General features: G+C 42.6%; 1 protein-coding gene across 4 annotated transcripts in view; it reads left to right on the forward strand.

Annotated features, from left to right (window-relative positions):
- Window positions 1–20,955, forward strand: part of RCL1 (RNA terminal phosphate cyclase like 1) — a 56,428-nt gene extending 35,473 nt beyond the window's left edge. Inside the window, exons 6-10 of one of the 4 annotated variants that reach the window (XR_013999825.1) lie at window positions 1,733–1,858; window positions 5,699–5,855; window positions 11,026–11,129; window positions 16,368–16,621; window positions 20,167–20,254. Coding sequence is in view for 2 of the 4 variants with exons in the window: in XM_081151023.1 (XP_081007149.1) it covers window positions 387–393; window positions 1,726–1,858; window positions 5,699–5,855; window positions 11,026–11,129; window positions 20,167–20,317 (552 nt within the window). In the remaining 2 variants the exon portion in view is untranslated. Of the gene's footprint in view, window positions 1–261; window positions 394–1,725; window positions 1,859–5,698; window positions 5,856–11,025; window positions 11,130–16,367; window positions 16,622–19,381; window positions 19,613–20,166 lie in introns of those variants that run through there. The other 3 variants (XR_013999826.1, XM_081151023.1, XM_081151022.1) reach the window with 3 other exon arrangements.
- The last annotated feature ends 337 nt before the right edge of the window (window positions 20,956–21,292 follow it).

Raw genomic sequence — 21,292 nt, forward strand, 5'->3', positions numbered from 1 at the left:
GAACCCTGTGGGATTATGTGTCAGGATAATGACATCTGTGCTCTCCTAGAGAGAGCAAGCAGCCTCAGGCCACAGAAGGACAGCACCCACCTGGTCCAAAGGGTATGAGACCTGGGACTGTTTGTCTGAGCTGCCTGTGTTCAAAAGTACGTTCTGGGCAGAAGAGGTGGTGATGTAACTGGGTTCTGTGTGTGTATTGAAAAATCCCTCTTTGCTCTTTCCTCATTTCAGGTTTGTCCTTTGAGTCAAGTCAAATATTTATCGAATATTTCTGAGTACAAAAGTAGTGTACTAGAGAGTTGTGAGGGATACAACAGCATAGCCGCTTTCCTTATGGTTTGTGCAGTCTCATTGATGAGCAAGAACATGTGCCTATATGAAGGGAGATGTGTGGTAAGTTTAAGTGCAGACCACAGTTGGGTGCTGGCTGGAGGGTTTCAGAAGAAAGAGAGAACTCTGGACTTGAATGAAGGAAGGGCAGTTCAGGATGAAGAATTTGGAGAATTTGGATGGGTGGAGGGGGTGAGGTTGCTGGCCAGAGGGTCTGACAGCAGAACCTGGCAGGGTCCAGAATTACTGGGAGATTCTCAATAGTGTGAGGAAGATTGATCTTTGAGTGGAATGTTCAGGATAGATCAAAAAGGGAACTAGAGGCTAGTCAGGTTTTTGTACAGACTCAGCATATCTTTCTGCAGCACAAAGAAAAATTAAATGTGTTATTGATAGTAGTTTTTGAAGAGTTGAGCTGAAATGGGCAGACCACACACCTTGTTTTCCCTGTTGGACTTGCCCTGTGAGGTTTGTATAAGGGGAGTGGGAAGATGGCGTGTTATTTACTTCTCTCTTCTTTTAGCCCCTTGTCCCGCATGTGCAGCTGGCTTATGTCTGCGCATTGCACATTGAAAGTGCTCAGTACATGCTTATTTTTCATTTGATTCGTGGGCTTGTGAGCACTAGTCTGTTTTCCACTTCCTCAAGCACCAGCCTTTTTACTTGAGTTGCTAATATCTTCCTTCTCTCCTTTCTGGGGTGTCCTGTTTTAAAAGTGTTAATTACCAGTATTTGGACTATGCAGTGGCAGTCGTGAGGAGCCTGAATCATCCACAAATGGAGTGATCGATACTTAAATAATTGAAAATAGGTTCTGTAAATTTAAAAAACACACCCAAAAACCCATTTAGACCTTTAAACATGCAGCAGCCACCATGCTCTTTCTCTATTTTTTTTTTCTGTTTTCCTGTCCGCAGACCAGGAGGTAGATTGGTCTGCCCTAGTATGGTGTCTGTTCTGGTCTTGGGTTCTAAGAGAGACTCATTGGTGACAGCAGTGGGGATAATCAGAGAGTGCTTCAAAGGGACCTTGGCTCATGCCATACGAGGCAGTTGCCTTCATTTGTTCCAGAATTGAATTGAATCATTTCTAAGGGTGGGGTATGGGTAGGAAGTCTAGATCAGGGTTGAGAGGTTTTACTTTCCAACTCTTTGTATTGTTGTTGTTGTTTTTCCCACCATGAGCATTTAAACCTTTTATAACTGTAATATAAAAATTATATAATAAATAAAAATAATATAAAAATTGATGATTGTATAGTTAAGAAATGGAATACTTTTAGGAAATTAAATGCAATTAGAAATCCCAGTTTCTTACTACAGTTTCACAAATATTTGCTAGGTTTTGATGTTTCTTTGCTCTGAAGTCCAAATAGAAAGGCACCCTTAACTCTAGGTCATAGGTACTCCGTCCGTGTGTCACCTCAGATGGCCAACCGGGTTGTGGATTCTGCAAGGAGCATTCTCAACAAGTTTATACCCGACATCTACATTTACACCGACCACATGAAAGGAATCAACTCTGGGAAGTATGTGTCTTCATTTTTGAAGCTTAATTCTGCAGCTACCCTAGCCTTTTTCATACTCCTATTCCGTTTGAAGTTAAAGCTGTCAGCTCTGAGGTTGGGCAGCCAGAGGAAAAACAATTTCAGATTTAATTTCCTTCTGACTTATTGCCCTTTGTCACCAATAACTCCTGTCACGTGGAAAGCATCACAGTGGCCAGTGCTGGGAGATGAGGGGTCCAGTCCCTGACTTGGGGGGAAAAAACCCTAGCTATTTATAGACAGTACTTTAAGCTTTAAATCCCATCTGCCCTCTGTTCCCACAAAAAGTTAAACAACTTCTTCCACCCTGAGCAAATAGCAGTTTAGGGAAAAAATCCTTTGTTGGCCAAAGTGCCAGTCGGATTTTCTCCCCATCAAGGGGAACAACACCCCTAGAGCCAAAGAAAGTTGTTATTGCAGATGTGAATTTGGTTTAGTGAAAGCCTTTGCAGAAAACCTCACTTTAGAAAATAAAAAGTTAACGATCTATGTTTTAGTCTTTCGTTGTATATTTAGAAACCAGTAAGTTAGGGAAGCAATTAAAACCTCTTTTTTTACTCTGAAAATATTAAACATAAAAGTTGACCTGAAACTAATACAAAGTAATATCAAATGTAAACTTGTAATTGGAAAAATGAAAGTTGAAAGGATAGTATAGTGAACACCTCTATATTGCTGCTACCTGTAGTTAACAATGAATATTTTGCCAAATTTGCTCTACCTGTGTGGCTTTGTTTGTTTTTGTTGAAACCTTTTGGTGTGAATGATTGCATCATTGTACTCTGAATCTGAAGTTTTCAGGTTGCGTCTCCTAAAAATAAGAATATCAGGGTCTGAGATTGACAGTGGTGGGTTAAGAAGTTAGTTTTTTCCTAAGTGGTGATACAGTGAACCCTTTTCATGATGTTTCATCTTAGGTTCCTTTTAGTTTCAGCAAAAGAAGGAAAAAGAGTAAGGGAGGGTGAGTGTGTTATGGGATCTCTGACCTTTATGAGGCCCAAGGGAAAGATGAAGGTGATTTCAGAAACACCATAGTGGATCATAGTCCAAAACAACAGAGGTGGTGGTGTCAGAGGTTAGAGTTGGGAAAGGATTTGTGTGCAAAGCTGGCCCTTTCTTCTTGGGGTTTAAAAGGTCAATAATGGTCCCAAACCCGTGTGCATTGCTCAAGTATCATCATACCATGGGAGAGGTAACGCCTGCATCCCTGGGTAGCTGTAAAGATGGAAAGATCTCATATGTAAGCCACTAGGGCAACGCCTGGCACATAGTAGGTGCTACAGAAATGGTAGCTGCTAAGGCTGTGCTTTCTTTTCTTTTCCCTTCTTGGCCACAGGTTTAGAATTGTGTCAGCAGTTCTTTGGGGAGAGGGGATTACAGGGATGGGGTAAGATAAGTGGCAGCAGCAGCTGCCTGAGTGGCCTTTTCTGTCTGGCCTCAGTCTCCACCAAAGGGTGGCCAGGGATGAAGCAGAGCAGGCTTGAAGGCCATACTGCCACCAGCTATAGTGTGGCTTTTTATAATGACTGACTCAGCTCCCCCCAGTGTGTGGTCACACTGTAGGAAGCTCACACATGGATCAGGATGTGGGTGTATGTAGACTCGTGGGTCAATTCCAAGCTCCCCTTAAAAAATTAAAATCAGTGCATGATAAGTTTGTGTTTAGTTTTCTAAATCTTAGTTACAGATAACATGGTGATCTTCCTTCTCTTTTATGAAATTATAAAGTCTTGGGTGGGTACTTTCCTCTTCTGAGTTGGTGAAGTATGCATGTCAGTTAGGCCAACTGAAATCCAGGGGTGAGAGTTTACGTTGTGACCAGGGCCTAGAACCTTGGGGGCCAGCAGTTCTTGGTGGCCTGTGTCAGTTGGCCTTTGACCAACATGTGCATCTGTCCAGTGTGGTACCATTTTGACTCTCACAGTCATGACTTAAAAAAAACACACAAACTAGTCCTTTACCAGTTGGAAAGTTTGGGAGGCTATCACTTGTAAACTGTACCAATGTGCATCTTCAGTGAGGTCACCTGGTGACCAGCTGCCTAACTTGAAATAGGACTGATAGAACACACCCCAAATTGGGGAGGGAGAGGAGGAGAAGAGTTTGGCATAGTATACATAAAACTTGATGTGTTATCTTGTTTTCTATAAAACAAAAATAATATTAAATGGAACGATCTTGATCAACTATAAAGCTTATTGTAATAACAAGTACACATACCTCACAAAATTCACATGGATAGGAAATTTGGAAGTTCTTGGGAAATTCAGGTAAATAGGTTAAAGCAGTGATGGTAGCTTATCTTCTGGTTTTCCCTCCTTTCATTCCTACTCTTTAATTTTACATAACACTGCCTCTCTTGCAGAGCTGGATGTCCCCTCCTTCCTCCTGGTCAAGCAGCTCCAAAGCATCTTGAGACTGTGTTAAAAGTCCCATCATGATGGATGGGTAGCATGGTGTTAGATTGTTAAGTATTACAGAGAGTACCCCAGAACCTTTGATTACATAGGTGACTCACTGCACCCCTTCCCTTGGCAGATGTCATTAACCCTGGGCTGCATAGATTGTTGATTTTTTTTTAAAAAGAAATTAACAACTGACCATTATAGTTCCTGCCTATAGTGGGCTCATAATAGTGCATTTGAAACATCATTAATTTTACACATAGTTTTTCTGAAATAAATATCTTGGCTAGTTTTGTGGTGAGCGCATAGAAAGTGCTTCATGAACATGTGTTGAACTGTGTCAGAGGAGGCAGGTCTGTATTGTGTTGTGTGTGTACTATAGCTGCTGTTCCTCTCCTGGTGACAGGTTTACTGAAAAGGCAAGGGGCAAAGTAAACTTGAGGGGTCAGATCTGCAAATTTTGTGGAGAGGTGCTTGTATTTTATTGTTTATGGGCTGATTTTGTTTTGTGTGAAACTGGTTATCCCTAAAGTCTGTGAGGGCAGGAACTCCTGTGTTTACCACAGTGCCCCCAGTGCCTGGCCCATGGGAGCTCTCTCCCAAATGTTTGTTGGATTCCCAAGTGATTGAATGAATCAGCTGTGGTCCTGGACCTGAAGGGTGTTAGGTTCTGGCTTTTGGGTGGTAGAAACACAATGGGAGAGAACATGTGCCAGCTCTTAGATTATATTAATTGAATTCTGAGTTGGAGATGTCCCTTGAGGACAAAAACAGGGCTGAGCCTTGTCTAGGCTCTTTCTTACTTTTCATTTTTGGGGGAAACACTTGATGTATTCCAAGAGGAGCTGTAATGAGGTGATCTCCGGGCCACTCACGCCTTTTGGGTTGGTTGTAAGTGAGGGCTGTGGTGCAAACCTGCATAGGCTTTGGAGTCTGGGAGACCTGCATTTGAAACACATCTCAGTCCCTTTCTAACTGTGTGGACATGGTGCAGGTTGCTTAATTTCCTCATTTGTAAAATGGGCACGTAATATCTACTCTGTAGAATTGTAGTGTCAAAGCCCCTAGCTCAGAAGCTGGCAGAAAGTAGGCGCTCAATATCTAGTAACCCTTGTTAATGTTATTATAAACTCTCACCGCAGGATCTTTCACAGTGTGGGAGGGGTGGGAGAAGGCAGGCAGGCATGAGAGGGCTAATAGGAAAAGCAATGCAAACTTGCACCTTCCTTAGTTCTGCTGAGTGCGCCCTCCCGAAGTCACGTGTATTTCCAGTGTAAGCTAGTGGGAACTCCAGTAAGGCTGGATGTGACAACACAGAATGCCATCAGAAAGATGTTTGTTTTCTCTTTCCTTTTGCTAGTGACTGTGACCCCCACTTCATTAACCCTACTCAGTGTCTATGCCTTTGCATCCCCAGGTCTCCAGGCTTCGGTTTGTCGCTGGTTGCCGAGACCACCAATGGCACCTTCCTCAGTGCTGAACTGGCTTCCAACCCCCAGGGCCAGGGAGCAGCGGTGCTTCCAGAGGACCTGGGCAGGAACTGTGCCAAGCTGCTGCTTGAAGAGATCTATAGGGTATGTCCTCAGCCTCTGCCAGTTGGGAGAGGAGCCATTAGGAAGCAGTTCATTGTTTCATTCTTACTCCTTAGCAACTTTCTTCCTCTTCCAAGGGCTAAAGCCAAGGAGTTAACCTTTTCCTACCCACTAAACAGCTTAACATGAACTAGTTTAATGGATTAGCTAAACTAGTCAGTGAACAGAGATCCAGCCCCCCTGGTTTGGTTTGGGACATAGGGCAGGTAAGTTTTAACAGTATAGACACTGTTAAAGAGCTGGAACAGAGTTATACAGGAAAGAGAAGGTATAAAAGTTAAACAGGTTAGGTGGTGACTGGCCAGTTGAAGAGCATACATTGCTGTGACCAAAGCAGGCACTGTCTCTCAGCTCCCCCAGCTGTTGCCATGTGAGGGTGGGGCTCGTTTTCAGTTTATTCAAGAGAAGTTGGAAATCTGGGTTTGTATGTGACAGTTGATTCAGATACAAAATAGGTGTCAACAGGCTAGAATTTGCAGTGTGTTCTAGAGCATGGAAGAATGTTTAGGGAAGGCAGGCCTGTGGCAGAGCATGGCAGGGGCTTTGGAAAGATGAGAGCACAGGACGGAGAAAGGACGACATGAAGCTGAAGGCAAGACTTCATCGACTGCCATTTGCTTCTACAGTTCTTGTTGGGACACAACTCAGACCAACCTGGACCAACCTGTCTTCTCAGTTGCCACAGTTTTTTCTGCATCAGTTCATACAAGCAACATGCACATAGGCATATATACACTTTTACTGTTTCCCCAAAATAGTTGAGGTGACCTAAATAAGCAAGGAAGAAATTGGGAGGGAAGGAATGATGATGGCAGGAGATAGAAGATGAAGCTGCCTGAAAATACATTCTTTAAGATCCCATATACTTGGTTAGAGGAGAGTCACAGACCTGCCTCAGGATTTCTGGTTATCTTTACTATCTTTGCCTTGGATCCATGTCAGGTGAAATCTTTTCCTTGACATACAGAATTCAGGACAGGCTCCCAGGAATAGTAATTTCTCTGCTGTGTGTGTGAGGCCCCACATTCTTGAGCTCAGCACTAGCAAAACCTATAGTCTGGGTGCGTTGCAATTGGATGGTGTATAGTATTTGAAAATTGTCATTTTTCTTAAGCTGAAGAGCCTCTCATGTCTGTATTTGTGTACTTATTCTTAGTTATTCGACATTTCTGTGGTTCTTTCCTGAGTCTCCAAGGAAGCCTTGTCCTGTTTAAAGTAGCAGAAATCATACGTGAGCCCAGTGAAATAAAACCAGTAAGGCAGGGGTCCAGTGGCGATTTTGTTTTACTTTTTAATTCTTCTTTTTGTCACTGTAATTTATTAATCATTGTGGTAGAGCAATGCCTGGTTCATGGGTATTGATCCCTGCATGGGCCTTCCTAAGGAAAACAGCTCACAGCCACAGTCTTCTCTCCTGATCCAGGCACCGTTCTCAACAATATCTCATTGGTCATAAGGTGGAACAAGTAAGAATGAACTGTTTCAGAGTTCATTAAAATGTCCAGGTCTTAAGTGGCTTTATTTAATGTTCATCTAATTAAAATGGAAGACAAAGGACCAATAATTGTGTCTTCAGTAGAGTGAGTGACTCCACTCCCTCTACTCACCATTCAGCTAGCAGATAGTGGCAGAAAGAAATGTCCTATTAGATGAAATCCTCCTGAAGGAGGAAGTTTCTTTTCAAAATTTTTTTGTAGCTAAGGTCTGGCCTTAGCTTTTTTGATGCTAAATCAGCCCAGTGTTTGATGCTTAATTTAGTGATTTACTTGAAAATCTAAAAGTTGGGAGTACATGCACAATCTAGAGGTTATAGTGTCACTTAGTTCAGGAAGTTAGTCATCTAGACATCTGTGAAGACAGAATGCGTGTGTGATACATGCCTCCCTAAGCCCCTGGTGACTTGTTCAGGTTTCCCTTCCTTGAGGCTGGCAGGCCCTCTCTGACCGTCGGGACCCTTCCATCTCTTTCCAGTAGACCTGGGGGAATTGGAAACATCCCATTACAGAGTCGCCCAGCTGGAGGGTGGGTCTTATATCCCCAAGAATAGCACGTTACAGGCCTCAGGGTGAAAGCACAGTCTGCAGGTCCACAGAGAGAAAACATGCAGTCTGGATTAGGTTATTTTATTTTTTCTCTAGTTAAGTTCTATTTAAAACCATTTCATTGTGCCTGCAACTGAATCTTTTTTTTTTAATCATTAAGAAAACTTCCTTGCCTGGCCAGGCATGGCTCAGGGGTTGAGCATCAACCTAGGATCAAGGAGATCCCGGTTCAGTTCCCGGTCATGGCACATGTCCTGGTTGTGGACTCGATCCCCAGTCAGGGGTGTGCAGGAGACAGCCGGTGGTCAATGACTCTCTCATCATTGATGTTTCTGTCTCTCTCTTCCCCTCTCCCTTCCTCTCTCTGAAATCAATAAAGATATATTTTTTAAAAAAACAAAAAAACTTCCTTTTTGTGTATCTATGATCTTCAGTTATTAAAAGGATGAAAATGCTTCATGTTTTTATGAATAATTCTTTATAGGTCTGTGAAGTGATGATTTAAGTGAGTAATAAAAATTTATCCCCTTTGAAGGTGCTGTTTATTATTTTTTAATCCTCACCGGAGGATATATTTATTGACTTTAGAAAGAGAGGAGGAGTGGGGGAGAGAAACATTGATGTGAGAGAGGGATATCAATTGTTGCCTCCCATATGTGCCCAACCTGAAATTGAACTCAAAATCTTTCGGTGTACAGGACGACACACCAACCAACTGAGCCACCCGGCCAGGGCAGTGCTGTTTATTTTTATCAAAGTTTTAATCCTCTGATCTAATCCCTCTTGTTTTATTTATGTCTCATCAGTTACCAAGTCCTCTTGATTCTGTTCCAGGCTTTCTGTACTGCCTTTCCTGTTCATCTTTTTTGCTGCCTCCATCTCCTGCCCTCCTCTCCCCACCCCCATTCTGTGTGCTGCTCTCCTCACTTGCAGGGGCTGGACCCCTTTCCAGATCCTCTCCAATATCCCCTTCAGTCCAGATCTCCTAAAACACTCTTGATCTTTTCACTGCTGTACTCAGAGGCCTTCACTTAGCTTCTCACTTTCCCAGGATAAAGTCAGACCCTTGTTGGACTCAGAAAAGCCCTCACAGTGCCCGTTCCACCTTCTCCCTGCAGTTTTACATACTTCTCTACAGAGAGCGTGCAGCCACTTTTAGGTGGGCCTCCTGGTTGTTCCTTGCTGGCCCTGGGTCATATTCCTCTCATCCCCCTGCTCTTCCTTCCCCTCCAAATCCTACTCATCCCTCCAGGGCCAGTTCAAGTGTTTTCCCCCCCTCCCCCCAATCCCCAAAGCCTCCTTCTGGTGCCAGGTGAGTGACAGCCCCTCCCCTGCCTACCTTGGCAGTCCCAGTGCCCACAGCCCTCAACTACTGCATAGCTTTGGCTTCACATTGAATTATTTCTGGTTCCTGCTCATATCTCATGTTTTCAATGAGATTGAAGCCACTTGGCACAAGAGTTGCATCCTCTGTTGTGGGGTGGCCCCACCACTCCCTCCATGGTGTCCTGTACACAGACCCCAATTACTTACTGCACTAAAATACTAGTTTAGTACATAAAAATCAATAAAATCCCATTGAGAATGGTGGAATAGCAACAGTGATAGGGAGCAGAAGCTGAAGAGGACAGTTTAATTTTAAACAATCATACGAAGGGAGCAAGTTTTGTAAAACACTTTTGTTGGTCTTCATATTCTCCGTGGGCCAGGTTTTCTTTTTGTATGGAAATGTATATGCCATATCTCTTATCCAAACATTTGCTTAGTGAAGTAAATATTGTTCCTTAAGGTAGTTTAGAAAGAGCAATAGATTTCATGAAGGCTAGCAGTAGGATAAGCCCCCCTTTTCCTACTCCATTGTTGTAAATGAAGTCTGGCAGCAAGAAGTGAGTGTTTGTGCCTGAGAATCAGTTTATTCCCAGCACTACATACATTTAAAAAGGAGAGAGGTATAGTCAGCAGTCACCTGTTCTGTTTGAAGTCTGGGAGTCTTGCCTGGCCGGTGTCGCTCAGTGGTTGAGCATCGACCTGTGATCCAGGAGATCTCGGTTCAGTTCCTGGTCAGGGCACATGCCCTTGTTGCGGGCTCCATCCCCAGGAGGGGTGTGCAGGAGGCAGCCAATCAGTGATTCTCTCTCATCATTGATGTTTCTATCTCTCTCTCCCTTCCTCTTTCTGAAATCAATAAAAAATATATTTTAAAAAAATAAAGTCTAGGAGTCTAGACTCAGACAGTGATGTCCCATTGTCAGAAACTGGGCTCTTATTGTGTCGTACAAAATATGCAGAAATTCAAGGTCATCCTACTTTCACTGTGTACAGTATAAGTTTGAGTTGTTTTAAATAAAGTTATCTCAGAAATAATGATCAGAAATAAAGACATTTTAAAGGCATATGTAAACAGCAGTCACCTACGCATCTAGTAGAAGCAGAATGGCTGAAGTGGTCGAGAAATCCAAGAATGAAAGAAGAAAGGCAACCAAGACAGTTGTTCCTCAGGAGAAAGTTTGTGAGAAGAATTCTGTTCTGCATATTGATTTGGACGGAAAAGTGGGGAAAATAGTGCATAAGTAATATGAATGGAGGAATCAACAGTTCTGTTTTAAGGCGCACAGGAAGAATTGAGAGGAAAACTAATGTAACATGTCAAGCAGTGTTTGTGGTTGGATAAGTGTTATAGGTTAAGGCCCTTTCATGTTAGATCGACTGCTGTTCTATGACAGATTAAATAAAAAAACTGCCTTCACTTCACCCTTGTTAATTACCTGTACATTTCCTAGAACTGATTGTGCTTTTTTACTTATATGTCCTGGTGTTGCTTTAATTACAAAGGGAAAGTTTTCTTTTTCTCTTGATACACCTCAGTAAATTTGAATGTCTATTCTGATAGTCTCAGCTAATACAATTGTTTAGACGAACTGTTAGTTTAACCCCCCCAAAGTTAATTGATACAAGCATTACTCTTAAAAGACCCATATTCTGTTTTATTATTGCTTGAACACTGCAATCTGCTCTTGTGTTTCTGATATTCTGGGTATTTGTGACTGTTTTCTTGGTTTTTCATTTTCTGGTTGGTGTAACGATTAATCTTTCAAGTGTTTGTATTATAGGGTGGATGTGTCGACTCAACCAACCAAAGCCTGGCTCTATTGTTCATGACCCTTGGACAACAGGACGTTTCCAAAGTCCTTCTAGGACCGCTCTCTCCCTACACGTGAGTTGTGTTCTTTTAGCCTCACTGTGCTGTCCAATCTGTGCTGTGTGTTGCCTGTCACTATGGACACCTGCTTGTACTGACCCTGGAATGAGCTGGAAGTTGTCACTCTTAACCTGGTGTTTAACAAGGATCTTGCCTTTCTTTCTCTCCTATAGTTTCATCATTCTCATCTATCATTTCCATGGCATTAGAGTCGTGTGGTATATTCTTTGGTCTATGCTTTAGATTTTTCTCATTTTGGAGGTAAACTGGTTCCATTATAGCTTAGATTTTGTTAGTTTTTTTAATCCCTCTTTTTCCTAGCTCTGGAAATAGAGCTGTCTTTTTGTCTAAGATGATAGGATATGAATGGCTGGAAGGATGAAGAAAGAGGCAAAGTCTATAGTGTTGCCACTGGACTAGTATGGAAATTGTGAAGGTGAGTTTCAGGCCATTGGGTGTTATCAGAAGTCAACTGCTGAGGCATTAAAGCCAGCATGCTACAAAAAGAGCCACTGATGAGAAGACTTGAATTGTTAACAGCAGAGTGAAAGCAGCACTTCCCATAGGTAGCAGATGAGTTTTCTGTAAGCATCCTGCGTGAGCCCTGACATCTGGGTGTGTATACATGTGCTTGAGATCATTATTACATGGCCATCTGCGGATGGGGAGTGGGCCTTGTGTGGGAGGAGATACTCAGGTAGATATGAGATTGAACTGCCCTTTTTCGGTTATCATGGTACCGATGCTGTATATCTGAAAGGTACAGTACTGTGATAACTGAAGAATGGTGGTGCCATCACATTGAGTAAGGGGCCAGCACTGCTGGGGGCCATTGGACCATTGGACCGTCGCTTGGGGTGCATGGAGAACAGGAGCTTGAAAGAGATTCTTTTGGAGCTTTTTTTAAAAATTTTGAGTTGGTGGTGGGAAGTTCTTTGGGGAAGTGGAAATGAGAGAATACACTGTGCTAGCAGTGGGGGAAGATTGATAAGCAGGAAATTGGTGAGGACTACATTATTTGCTGATACCTTTTTTAAAGTGTTTCATGGACAGGAAACCTGAAATTGAGTAATCCTCAGTGGAACACTAACACCAGGAATCAACATTGCTGAAACAGACTGTAGTTCAGGCATTTGGAGAGGAGGCAAGGGCTGGGAGTACAGCACCCTGAGTGCAGAGATTTGCTTCCTGTGGAGAGTCTGCTGGAAGTGCTGACAGGTGTGTGTGTGTGTGTGTGTGTGTGTGTGTGAGAGAGAGAGAGAGAGAATGTGTGTGTGTGTGGTCATGGGGCATGGGGTTTGGCAGAACATTATGTGCAAAATGGAATCTATATTTTTAGTTTTCCTTGACACTTTCTCTTTTTTTGCTCTTTGAGATTTTTTTTCAGTTTGGCTACAGAGCCTTTATAATTCTTTCAAGTCAGCAGCCCCTGTGGAGATGGTCAAGATGTGGCTGGATATTTTTTTCAAGTTCCTGAGCCCTCCTCAACACACCCACTCACCAGACATTAATTGCAGTCTTGTCTTCCAGAAACCTCATCTAAAATTACTACATCTCCCGGGAAAACAGACTGGTCTGCTCTGAATGGAGCTTCACAGGACTGGGACAAGTTACAGAACTATGTTTGAGACTTGGGGCTTTCTTTCTCTGGGTTTCCTGCTTCCCAGTGTTTCATACAAGAAGGGGCAGCTGTGGGTGGGAGAGCATAGCCTACTTTCTTTTTGGTGAGCTGGCACAAGGTGCGGATGTGGGGGTTGTAAGGAATTTATTTTTGAAAGCCGTATCTGTTTGGGACTCTTGTTGCCCTTTATCATTGTGGAAGGCTCCAGTGGTCCAGAGTGGTGAAGGGCAAAGGTGGGAAGAAATATACATCCTTCAGGGATACAACAGACGAAGTTAACATTATATTGGTGGGCATAGCCTAGGGTAAAAAAGGCACAGAATCTATAGTCAGTGTAATCATGGTGAGGGGTTCAGGTTGTTTTAATTGGATTCAAGAGTTTTGGAGACCAAACTGTCACATTTTTATGTACAGTTAGACTCATAAAAATCTATTTTTTGAAATCTCAAATTTCTCAGGAAAACTAGAAGCAAGACCCTCCTTGGTTTAAAGAAATATATTTTTTGTAGCAGTTTTCAGGTTCTGATTTGTATAAATAGCTTTCTTAATTTTTTTTTACAGAGCACTGGGATTAGGTGGATGTTTTTCTTGCAGTATTGCTTTCAAACTCTTTCTGGAAAATAAGGTCTCTGTTCTTTCTTTTGTTCTCCCCTCTGTCATCTTCTGCTGGTGGTTTTCTGTGTTACCTGAGAAAGCAAGTCTATATGTGTGAAATTCTTCAGGAAGGCCAGAGAGATGTTTTTCAGTAGAATAAAATAGTATTGGATAACATGCTGGTATGTGGAAAATCTATTTCTGTTCATTTTGTTGAGTTTTAGGTGATTTATAATTGATGTCAGTGGGTCTACCTTCCCCTGAAAAAGCTTAATATTATAGTTTAGGGAGGATTTATACTTTATTTAAAAGTAGGATTAACAGCAAGAAATAGCACTTTCACAAATTATCAGTGATTGGAGGCTGCGGTCACCAGAGATTTCTACATTTTGTTGGTCATGGGCATTGAAGTGCAGCCTTCAACACCCATGACTTCAGTTTTGGCTCCAACTTCAGTTCTGGCTCTATCCTGGAGCATCAGGAGACCATGGAGAGGCATTTAGCATCTCTGAGCCTCGATCTCATCTGTGGAGAAGGTGAATGGTCATGAAGTCATGGGCTTGTGGAAATGGAGTGAGGCTTAAATAAGGTCAGGTACGTAGTGCTCCCAGCAATGCAGTGCTCCTGGCAGAGCCCAGTCAGTGCTGGCACGGCGGTCTCCTCCCAGACACCCCCTTGCCCTGCCCCAGTCTGGGAAATCCAGTCTCCTGTTAAGGTAACTTTGAAAACTAGGAGGCCCAGTAAACTTGCTTTAGGTAATCTCAGGCCTAAAGTCAGCTGTAAATTGTTTGCTCAGATATCTATAAATCTGTATCCAGTAATTTTTAAATTTATGACTAACTCCTGTAGTCAGATTGCTAAACAAACTATACACATCTTATTTACTGTTTCCAAGAATTCTGTAAGGTAGGTGTTTATTTAACAAACAAATATAGTATTTACTGTTAGCTGATGTTGTTTTAGGTGCTTTACAAATATGAACTCATTTATTTCTCATTATAACCCTAGGAGGGTGACAAAAGCAGGCACTGTTGCACGCTTCATTTTGCAGGTGAGGGGATTGAGGCACAGAGAGGTAGAGTCATGTGCCCAGGGTCACAAAGTCAGCAGGTGGAGTTCAGATCCAGACAGTCTCGTCTAGAGTCCATGCTTCCCTGACCCATTGCTCTTATGTAAGTGCTGGGATCTCGTCCCTGTTGTTAGACTCCAGACACCTCCCTGCCCGAGACAGGGTGCCATGCCAATCTTTTCAGAGTCCTCATTGCAAATTCTGCTGTGAAATGCTCTTCCATCTTTACTTGGAGTCTAAAATGAACCATGCTACTTTGTTTTTTCCTAAGTTTAACTAATGACCTCTCTGCTACTTGTGAAGTGCTAGGGAGTGAGAGCCCAGTGTCCTTGTTAAACACTGTCCTACTGGAGATTCTTGGCTCACCCCACCGAAGCACAGGAGTGTGAAGATCAAATGAGATAATGCAGGGGAAACTGGACGTGCTGGCCAAGCCTGCAGCTATTTGGGTTCAGTTGTTTAACTGCTCTCCTGAGAGGGCAGAATACCACTCCACCTTACATTTGTGATTTAATTGTGTTTAAATGCAGCAAAGCCCTGTCATCTTTATTAAGCTGTTTGAACTCCAAACCATATTTGGCATTTGGTAAAAGCAAGTGATACCTTTTACTTTTCGGATGAGAGAGGCCAGTGACCTGCTCATAGTGAATTTTTAGCCAAACTTTTCCTGGGACCCACCTCTCCCAACCATGCAACCAGCCTGTCTCTGTCTTCTGCCTTTATAGCTGAGTTTAATAACTTTGTTCTTAGAGCGGAGGCCAGCTGGGCTTTGGGAAAGCCATTGTCTGGCAGAACAAGCACCACCAATATGTTTAAAAGCTGTCGTATAATGACTACAGGGGGCCCCATTCAGCCAATTCTCTTCTCACACCCAGATGTCCCACCCCCTCCTTATACCTGAGAAGCAGGTAACCTCAATACCCGAGTGGCTTGATGGAGCAGGAATCAGGACCCTCCGTTGTGGTTTGTGTTTGTGGAGCTTCCAGAAAGAGGGAGGGGGGCTTCCCATAATTGCTTTCACCCGTACTCTCTAGCAGGCATCAGAAGAGTGACCTGGTGAGAGGGGCTGGATTTTAAGGGGCAGGGCCTGGCACCTGGTCAGTCCTGGGCAGTTGGGATTCAACAGAGAGATGACTTTGAGGCCAGTGGCTGTCACCCATTGACCAACAGTGCTGGTGGGAACAGCCTACTCTTGGGAGATACATAAGAAAAATTATCTCTGTGTTCTAGGATCCTTGAAACCTGCTGTCAGATGGCCTGGAGGCTTTCATGCTTTAAGTCACTTTGTATTAGAAAAAAAGAGTTTACTACAGATTTAGTTTAAGTCCTTCACATGGGAGTCGCACAGTCCCACCTGCCTAATGTGGTTAGTCTGAAAAGCTGCCAGTTGCACCGCGCAGGTGGTCGGTCCTCTGACAAGGAGCAGAGCTGCTCTCAGCATGTGCGGCGCGCTCTGCCTGGCTGTGCAGCCATGTGGGTGAGTCTAGGATGTGGAGAACAGCACGGTGTTTGGAAGAGAAGGAAAGGGAAGCGGTGGGGCCTGTGCGTGGCTGCAGCCATGCAGAGCTGTGCGCCTGTGAAGGATGTGGATCAGCACCGGACGTGACTTTGTTCAACTGCATGTAGAGATACAGGGCGAGTGTATGCTCTGTTTGTTTTTCATTTTCTTAAAGAGACTGTTAGGATTTAATGTTGTCTATGGTTATTTCTCAGCTTCTGAGCATGCTTGTTCTTTGATAGCCCAGCTACAGGAGACACAGGGAAACATACAGGAGGACATTCTGAAACATACCTTAATCCAGTCCCTTATAGAGTCTTCCTCAGACAGACTGAGGGGTTGGCAGAACATTATGTAAAAAGTGGAACCGACTTTGCTTTTTATAACCATTCCAAAGGCTACAAATACCTCAAAGCTACAAATATGTAGACTTGCACACTCAAACCTGTGTTTCTCCTGCCCCTCTCCAAGAGATCAGAAGCAAGCTGAGGCCTCTTAGGAGTTCTGCCAGCTGGAGACGGTGCCTGGTTTTTCCAGCACAGTTGAACGATTCAGAGTGAGGAGGCTGGGGAGGCTCTGGGAGCAGCAGGCCTGTGTTAGAGCAGCGCGCGAGAGCAAGCTGTTCCCCTTAGAATGCAGATGAGCGGTGAGATGGCTGGCTTTGTCTGCACTGCTGCCAGCTGGATGCTTTGCCCGCAGATGTGGACTGTTTATCTGTGGGTTTGGTATGTTTTTCTTCTTTTCCTAGGACAGGGTGGGGTGGAGAGCAAAAAACTGAAAATTGATAAGACAGGAAAACCAGCAGGGGAAGAACTGACTTCCTTTAATTGCTAAGAATGTTGAAGTCATTTCTCAAAATTAGTCCCAACTCCTAAATTCTTTTTCATGTCTCATTATTGAATGTGTTACATAATGCCCAGCAGGTATAATGGGCTTCAGTGGAAGAGGGAGTAAGAAGTGAGGAATTTGCCCTGGCCAGGTAGCTCAGTTGGTTAGAGCGTTTTCCCAGTATGCCAAGGTTTCGGGTTCTGTTGCCAATCAGGGCACATAAGAAGCAACCAATAAATGCATAAATAAGTGGGACAACAAATCTCTCTCTCCCTCCCCACTTCCTCTCTCTCTCTCTCTCAAAAAAATTAAATAAAAAAATCAATAAATAAAAATTTAAAAAAAAAGAAGTGGAACTTTTCTGTGAGCATACAGCGCTTACCAGAACCACTCTCCAGGGCAGTTCCTGTTTCATGTCTTAACTAATCCCTGACATGCTGGTCATGTCAGCCAGACAGGGTGAGGAATTGTTCGGGCCCCTTTTCTCCTTTTGCCTTTTCCTCCTTTGACTAGATCGAATAGGACAGAGGAACAGGAAGGGGTGGAAAATTCATTGCAGTAAGCTTTGTGGGTGGGAGCCAGGATCAGTACTTTGTTTTAACTTCACAAATATATATTATTTATTTTAAATAGCTTTATTGAGAGATAATTCATATGCCACATGAAAGTGTATAGTTCATTGGTTTTTAGTATATTCTCAAAGTTCACAAAGTAAATATAACTACAATCTAATTTTAGAATATTTTCACCACCCCAGAAAAAAACCCTTTGCCCATTCATGGTTATTCCCCATTCCTCCCACTACCCCCAGCCTCAGGCAGCCACTAATCTGCTTTCTGCCTCTATAATAGATTTGACTATTCTGTCCATTTTATATAAATAGACTCATACAATTTGAGTTCCTTGGTGACTCGCTTTGTTCACTTAGCATATGTTTTCAAAGTTCACCCATATTGTAGCATGTGTCAGTATTTTGTGCCTTTTAATGGCTGAATAATATTCCATTGTATGGATATACCACATTTTGTTTATCCATTCATCAGTTGATGGGATTTGGGTTGTTTCCATTTTTTTAAGTGTTAGGAATAATGCTCTTTTGAACATTTGTGTAAAAGTTTTTATGTGGGTGTATATTTTCATTTCTCTTGTGTATATATCTAAAAGTAGAATTCCCAGATCATATGATAACTCCTTGTTTAACATTTTGAGGAACTGTCATACTGTTTTCCACGGTGGTGACAATTTTTTATCTGACCCACACATTGGTTATTATCTGTCTTTTTTATTGTAACCATTCTATTGGGTGTGAAATGGTATCTCATAGTGGTTTTGATTTTCACTTCCCTAATGACTAATGATGTTGAACATACTTTCATGTGCTTATTGGCTATGTGTCTATCTTCTTTAGAGAAATACCTATTCAGATTCTTTACCCATTTTTAAATTAAGTTGTTTTTTATTATTGAATTGTAAGAGTTCTTTATATATTCTATATATTAGATATATACCCTTATCTATATGATTTGCAAATATTCTCTCCCATCCTGGGGATTGTATTTTCACTTTCCTGGTAGTGTCCACAAAAGGTTTTAATTTTTATGAAGTCCAGTTTATTCATTTTTTCTGTTATCACTCTGCTTTTCCTGTTGCATCTAAGAAACCATTGCCTAGCCCAAGATCATGAAAATTCACTCCTGTTTTCTTCTGTGAGTTTCATAGTCTTAGCTCTTATGTGCAGGTCTTTGGTCCATGTTGAGTTATTTTTTGTGCATGATGTGAAGAAAGGGCCTGTGTGAAGTTGTTCCATCACCATTTCTTTGAGAAGGTTATTCTTTCCCTGTTGAATTATCTTGGCACCCTTTTTGAAAATCAGTTGAATATAAATGAGATAGTTTATTTCTTGACTCTCAATTCCGTTCTATTGATCTCCATGTCAGGGTCAGTATTTTGAAAGCTCCCCAGGTGATTCTATGTACATGTGGGGCTGAGAACCACCTGGCTAGGGTAGGGAGTTTGGATGGTTTGATTGGCAGGGAGCACAACGCAAGGTTGCAGGAATAACTATTACAGATATGCAGACCATCTGTTCTTAACTAAGCCAGTGTTTTTCAGACTTGCCTGATAAAAATCACCAAGGGTGCTTGTGAATAATAGATTTCTGGGCCTCTCTGCACTGGGGAGCCAGGGCCTGGGAAAGGGTGGGGAGGGGGACGTCTTTGCATGTGGCCTGTGATTCTGGGCTCTTCCACATGGACATGTCTTCCCAATTTGTTGCCAGTTGGTCAGAGTCTTCAGGAACTTTTATGTCTAATGAATGTTCCTGGTGAGTCTTATGGTCAGGGTAGCTGGGACAATGCTAAATCTGCCAAGTCAGACCAGTAGAAGCCTACATACTTGTACTGTGGTCCTTCCACAGAACGCTATTCCCAAGGTACTCTTGGGGTAAAGCCATAGCTCCGTCTTAAGGGAGATGACAAGAAAGCCCCATGCAACTTCCTGCCATATTTACTGTGAACTCTTTCCTGGCTACCTTATTCAATATTGCCTCCTGCCATATACACAGATATTGTTACACCTGCATTTCCTCCCCATCTGCCTTGTTTATGTTACTTAAATTTCCCTTTTCAAGAACATTTAACTTATGTCTGCCCCACTAGATTGAAAACTTCATGTGAGAAGGTATTTTTAGTTGACTGCAACATCTCCAGTAGTTGACTGCAACATCTCCAAGAACAGAGCTTGGCACACTATAGACATTCAACAGATATTTGCTAAATGAGTGGAAGAATGTTGATGAGGTTGAGGAATGAAGAGAGAGACTTCTCTGTTTTGGTATCAGCAGTAGTCATTCTGCTTGGTTTTACCACAAGACGCTGTGAATCACAACAGTATGTATTTCTCTCTGCAGGAGCCACTCAGAGATTAGTGCCACATTCATGTGCCCTGTAACATGTGTGTAGGGCAGGACTTACCTGTCATGTACTAACCTCTAACCTTATTTAAGTCATCTGGTTGTATTGTGTGCATCTTTACACAAATACAAACCGTCTTTGGAAACTGGTACGCTATAAAGAAATTATTTAATCCGCTTGATGAGAATTTCTTAATTTTGGTCATTCCTATTCATCTGGGAAATTAAAAGCTTGGGTTCTAGGTGGGAGGAGAAATTTTTAAAAAATCAAATTCCTACCCTAGCCGGCTTGGTTCAGTGGTTAGAGCGTTGGCCGAGGATTCAAGGGTCCCAAGTTAGATTCGAGCCAAGGGCACATACTTTGGTTGCAGGCTTGATCCCTGGCCCTGGCTGGGGTGCATGAAGGAGGCAACACATTGATGTCCCTCCCTCCCTCCCTCCCTCCCTGAAAAGCAATGTAAATATCCTTGGGTAAGAATTAAAAAAATAAAATAAAATTCCTCTTTCATTCCCTCCCTTTTTTTTTTTTAGGATAGAATTTTTGCGGCATTTGAAGAGCTTTTTCCAGATTATGTTTAAAATCGAAACCAAGCCGTGTGGTGAAGAACGTAAGGGTGGGGATAAGATACTGATGACCTGTGTTGGCATTGGCTTCTCCAACCTTAGCAAGACCCTCAAGTGATACTGTCACAGGATAAGAGGCCTCAACGCCTGAGGACCAAGCAGAAGCTGCCAAGGACCCAAAGGGACCAAGTCCAAATTCCTCCAGGACAGGATCACCTGATATTAAGGCCTTTCTTCGTTTTCTATTTAAAAATAATCAGAACATGCAAATAAAAGACATCCTTATACCATGTGGTTTCTGGCATTTCTGCAGTGGTATTGACATTCCTCAGGAGGCCCTGTCACAAAGAGCTCCCGTGGCTTACCTGAAGAACAGGCCTTCAGGACACAGTCATGCCACCGGACCAACATCACAGCTGCCTTTCAGCAGAGCTTCCTCAGCCTGTGTCCCCATGTGCCTGTCATGTGGCATCTGTTCTTGTTCTTTCTTCAAGGACTGACCTTTTTGAACCTTGGTTTCTGTATAGGGATTAAATGAGATAATAATGGTGGAAACTCTTTATGAGTAGTGCGGTGTTATGCAAATTTCAAAGAATGGTGTATTAGACCATTTCTTTCCTCGTCTTCGAAATGGGCTCTGTTATCTTGGAGACAGATTCAGCTCCCTGTCTGGTTCATTGTGTGGGGTGGGCAGAGGGGGATGAGTGCCTAGGGAGGGCAGGACCCTCCAATTAAAGTTATTGGATATTTTCTCTATCTCAAGTGTGCTATATGTTTCTTATTTTATTCTCTCAATAACCCTGTGATGTAGATTTTTATTCTCTTGGCAAGATTAAAAAAGGATATTTTGTTCCTTTGAAATTTATAATGTAAAGATATTACCTCTCCCAATTTAAAGGTCTAAGTGTAATAGTGTCAGAGTCTGGAATTTTGCTTACTTATAAGCTACTAAGTTAGATTATTACTGTTTCATGGATGCTAAAGGAAAACCTGAGAGTCTTCGGTCAGAGGTGAAGAACTTGGTCACTCAGAGCACAGTGAGCAGCATGAGCTTCATGTTTGTATTGGTTTCTCCTGTCTCCCAAGTCCCACA

Source organism: Miniopterus schreibersii (genome assembly GCF_964146895.1).
Source record: "Miniopterus schreibersii genome assembly, chromosome: 11".
Taxonomy (NCBI): Eukaryota; Metazoa; Chordata; class Mammalia; order Chiroptera; family Miniopteridae; genus Miniopterus; species Miniopterus schreibersii.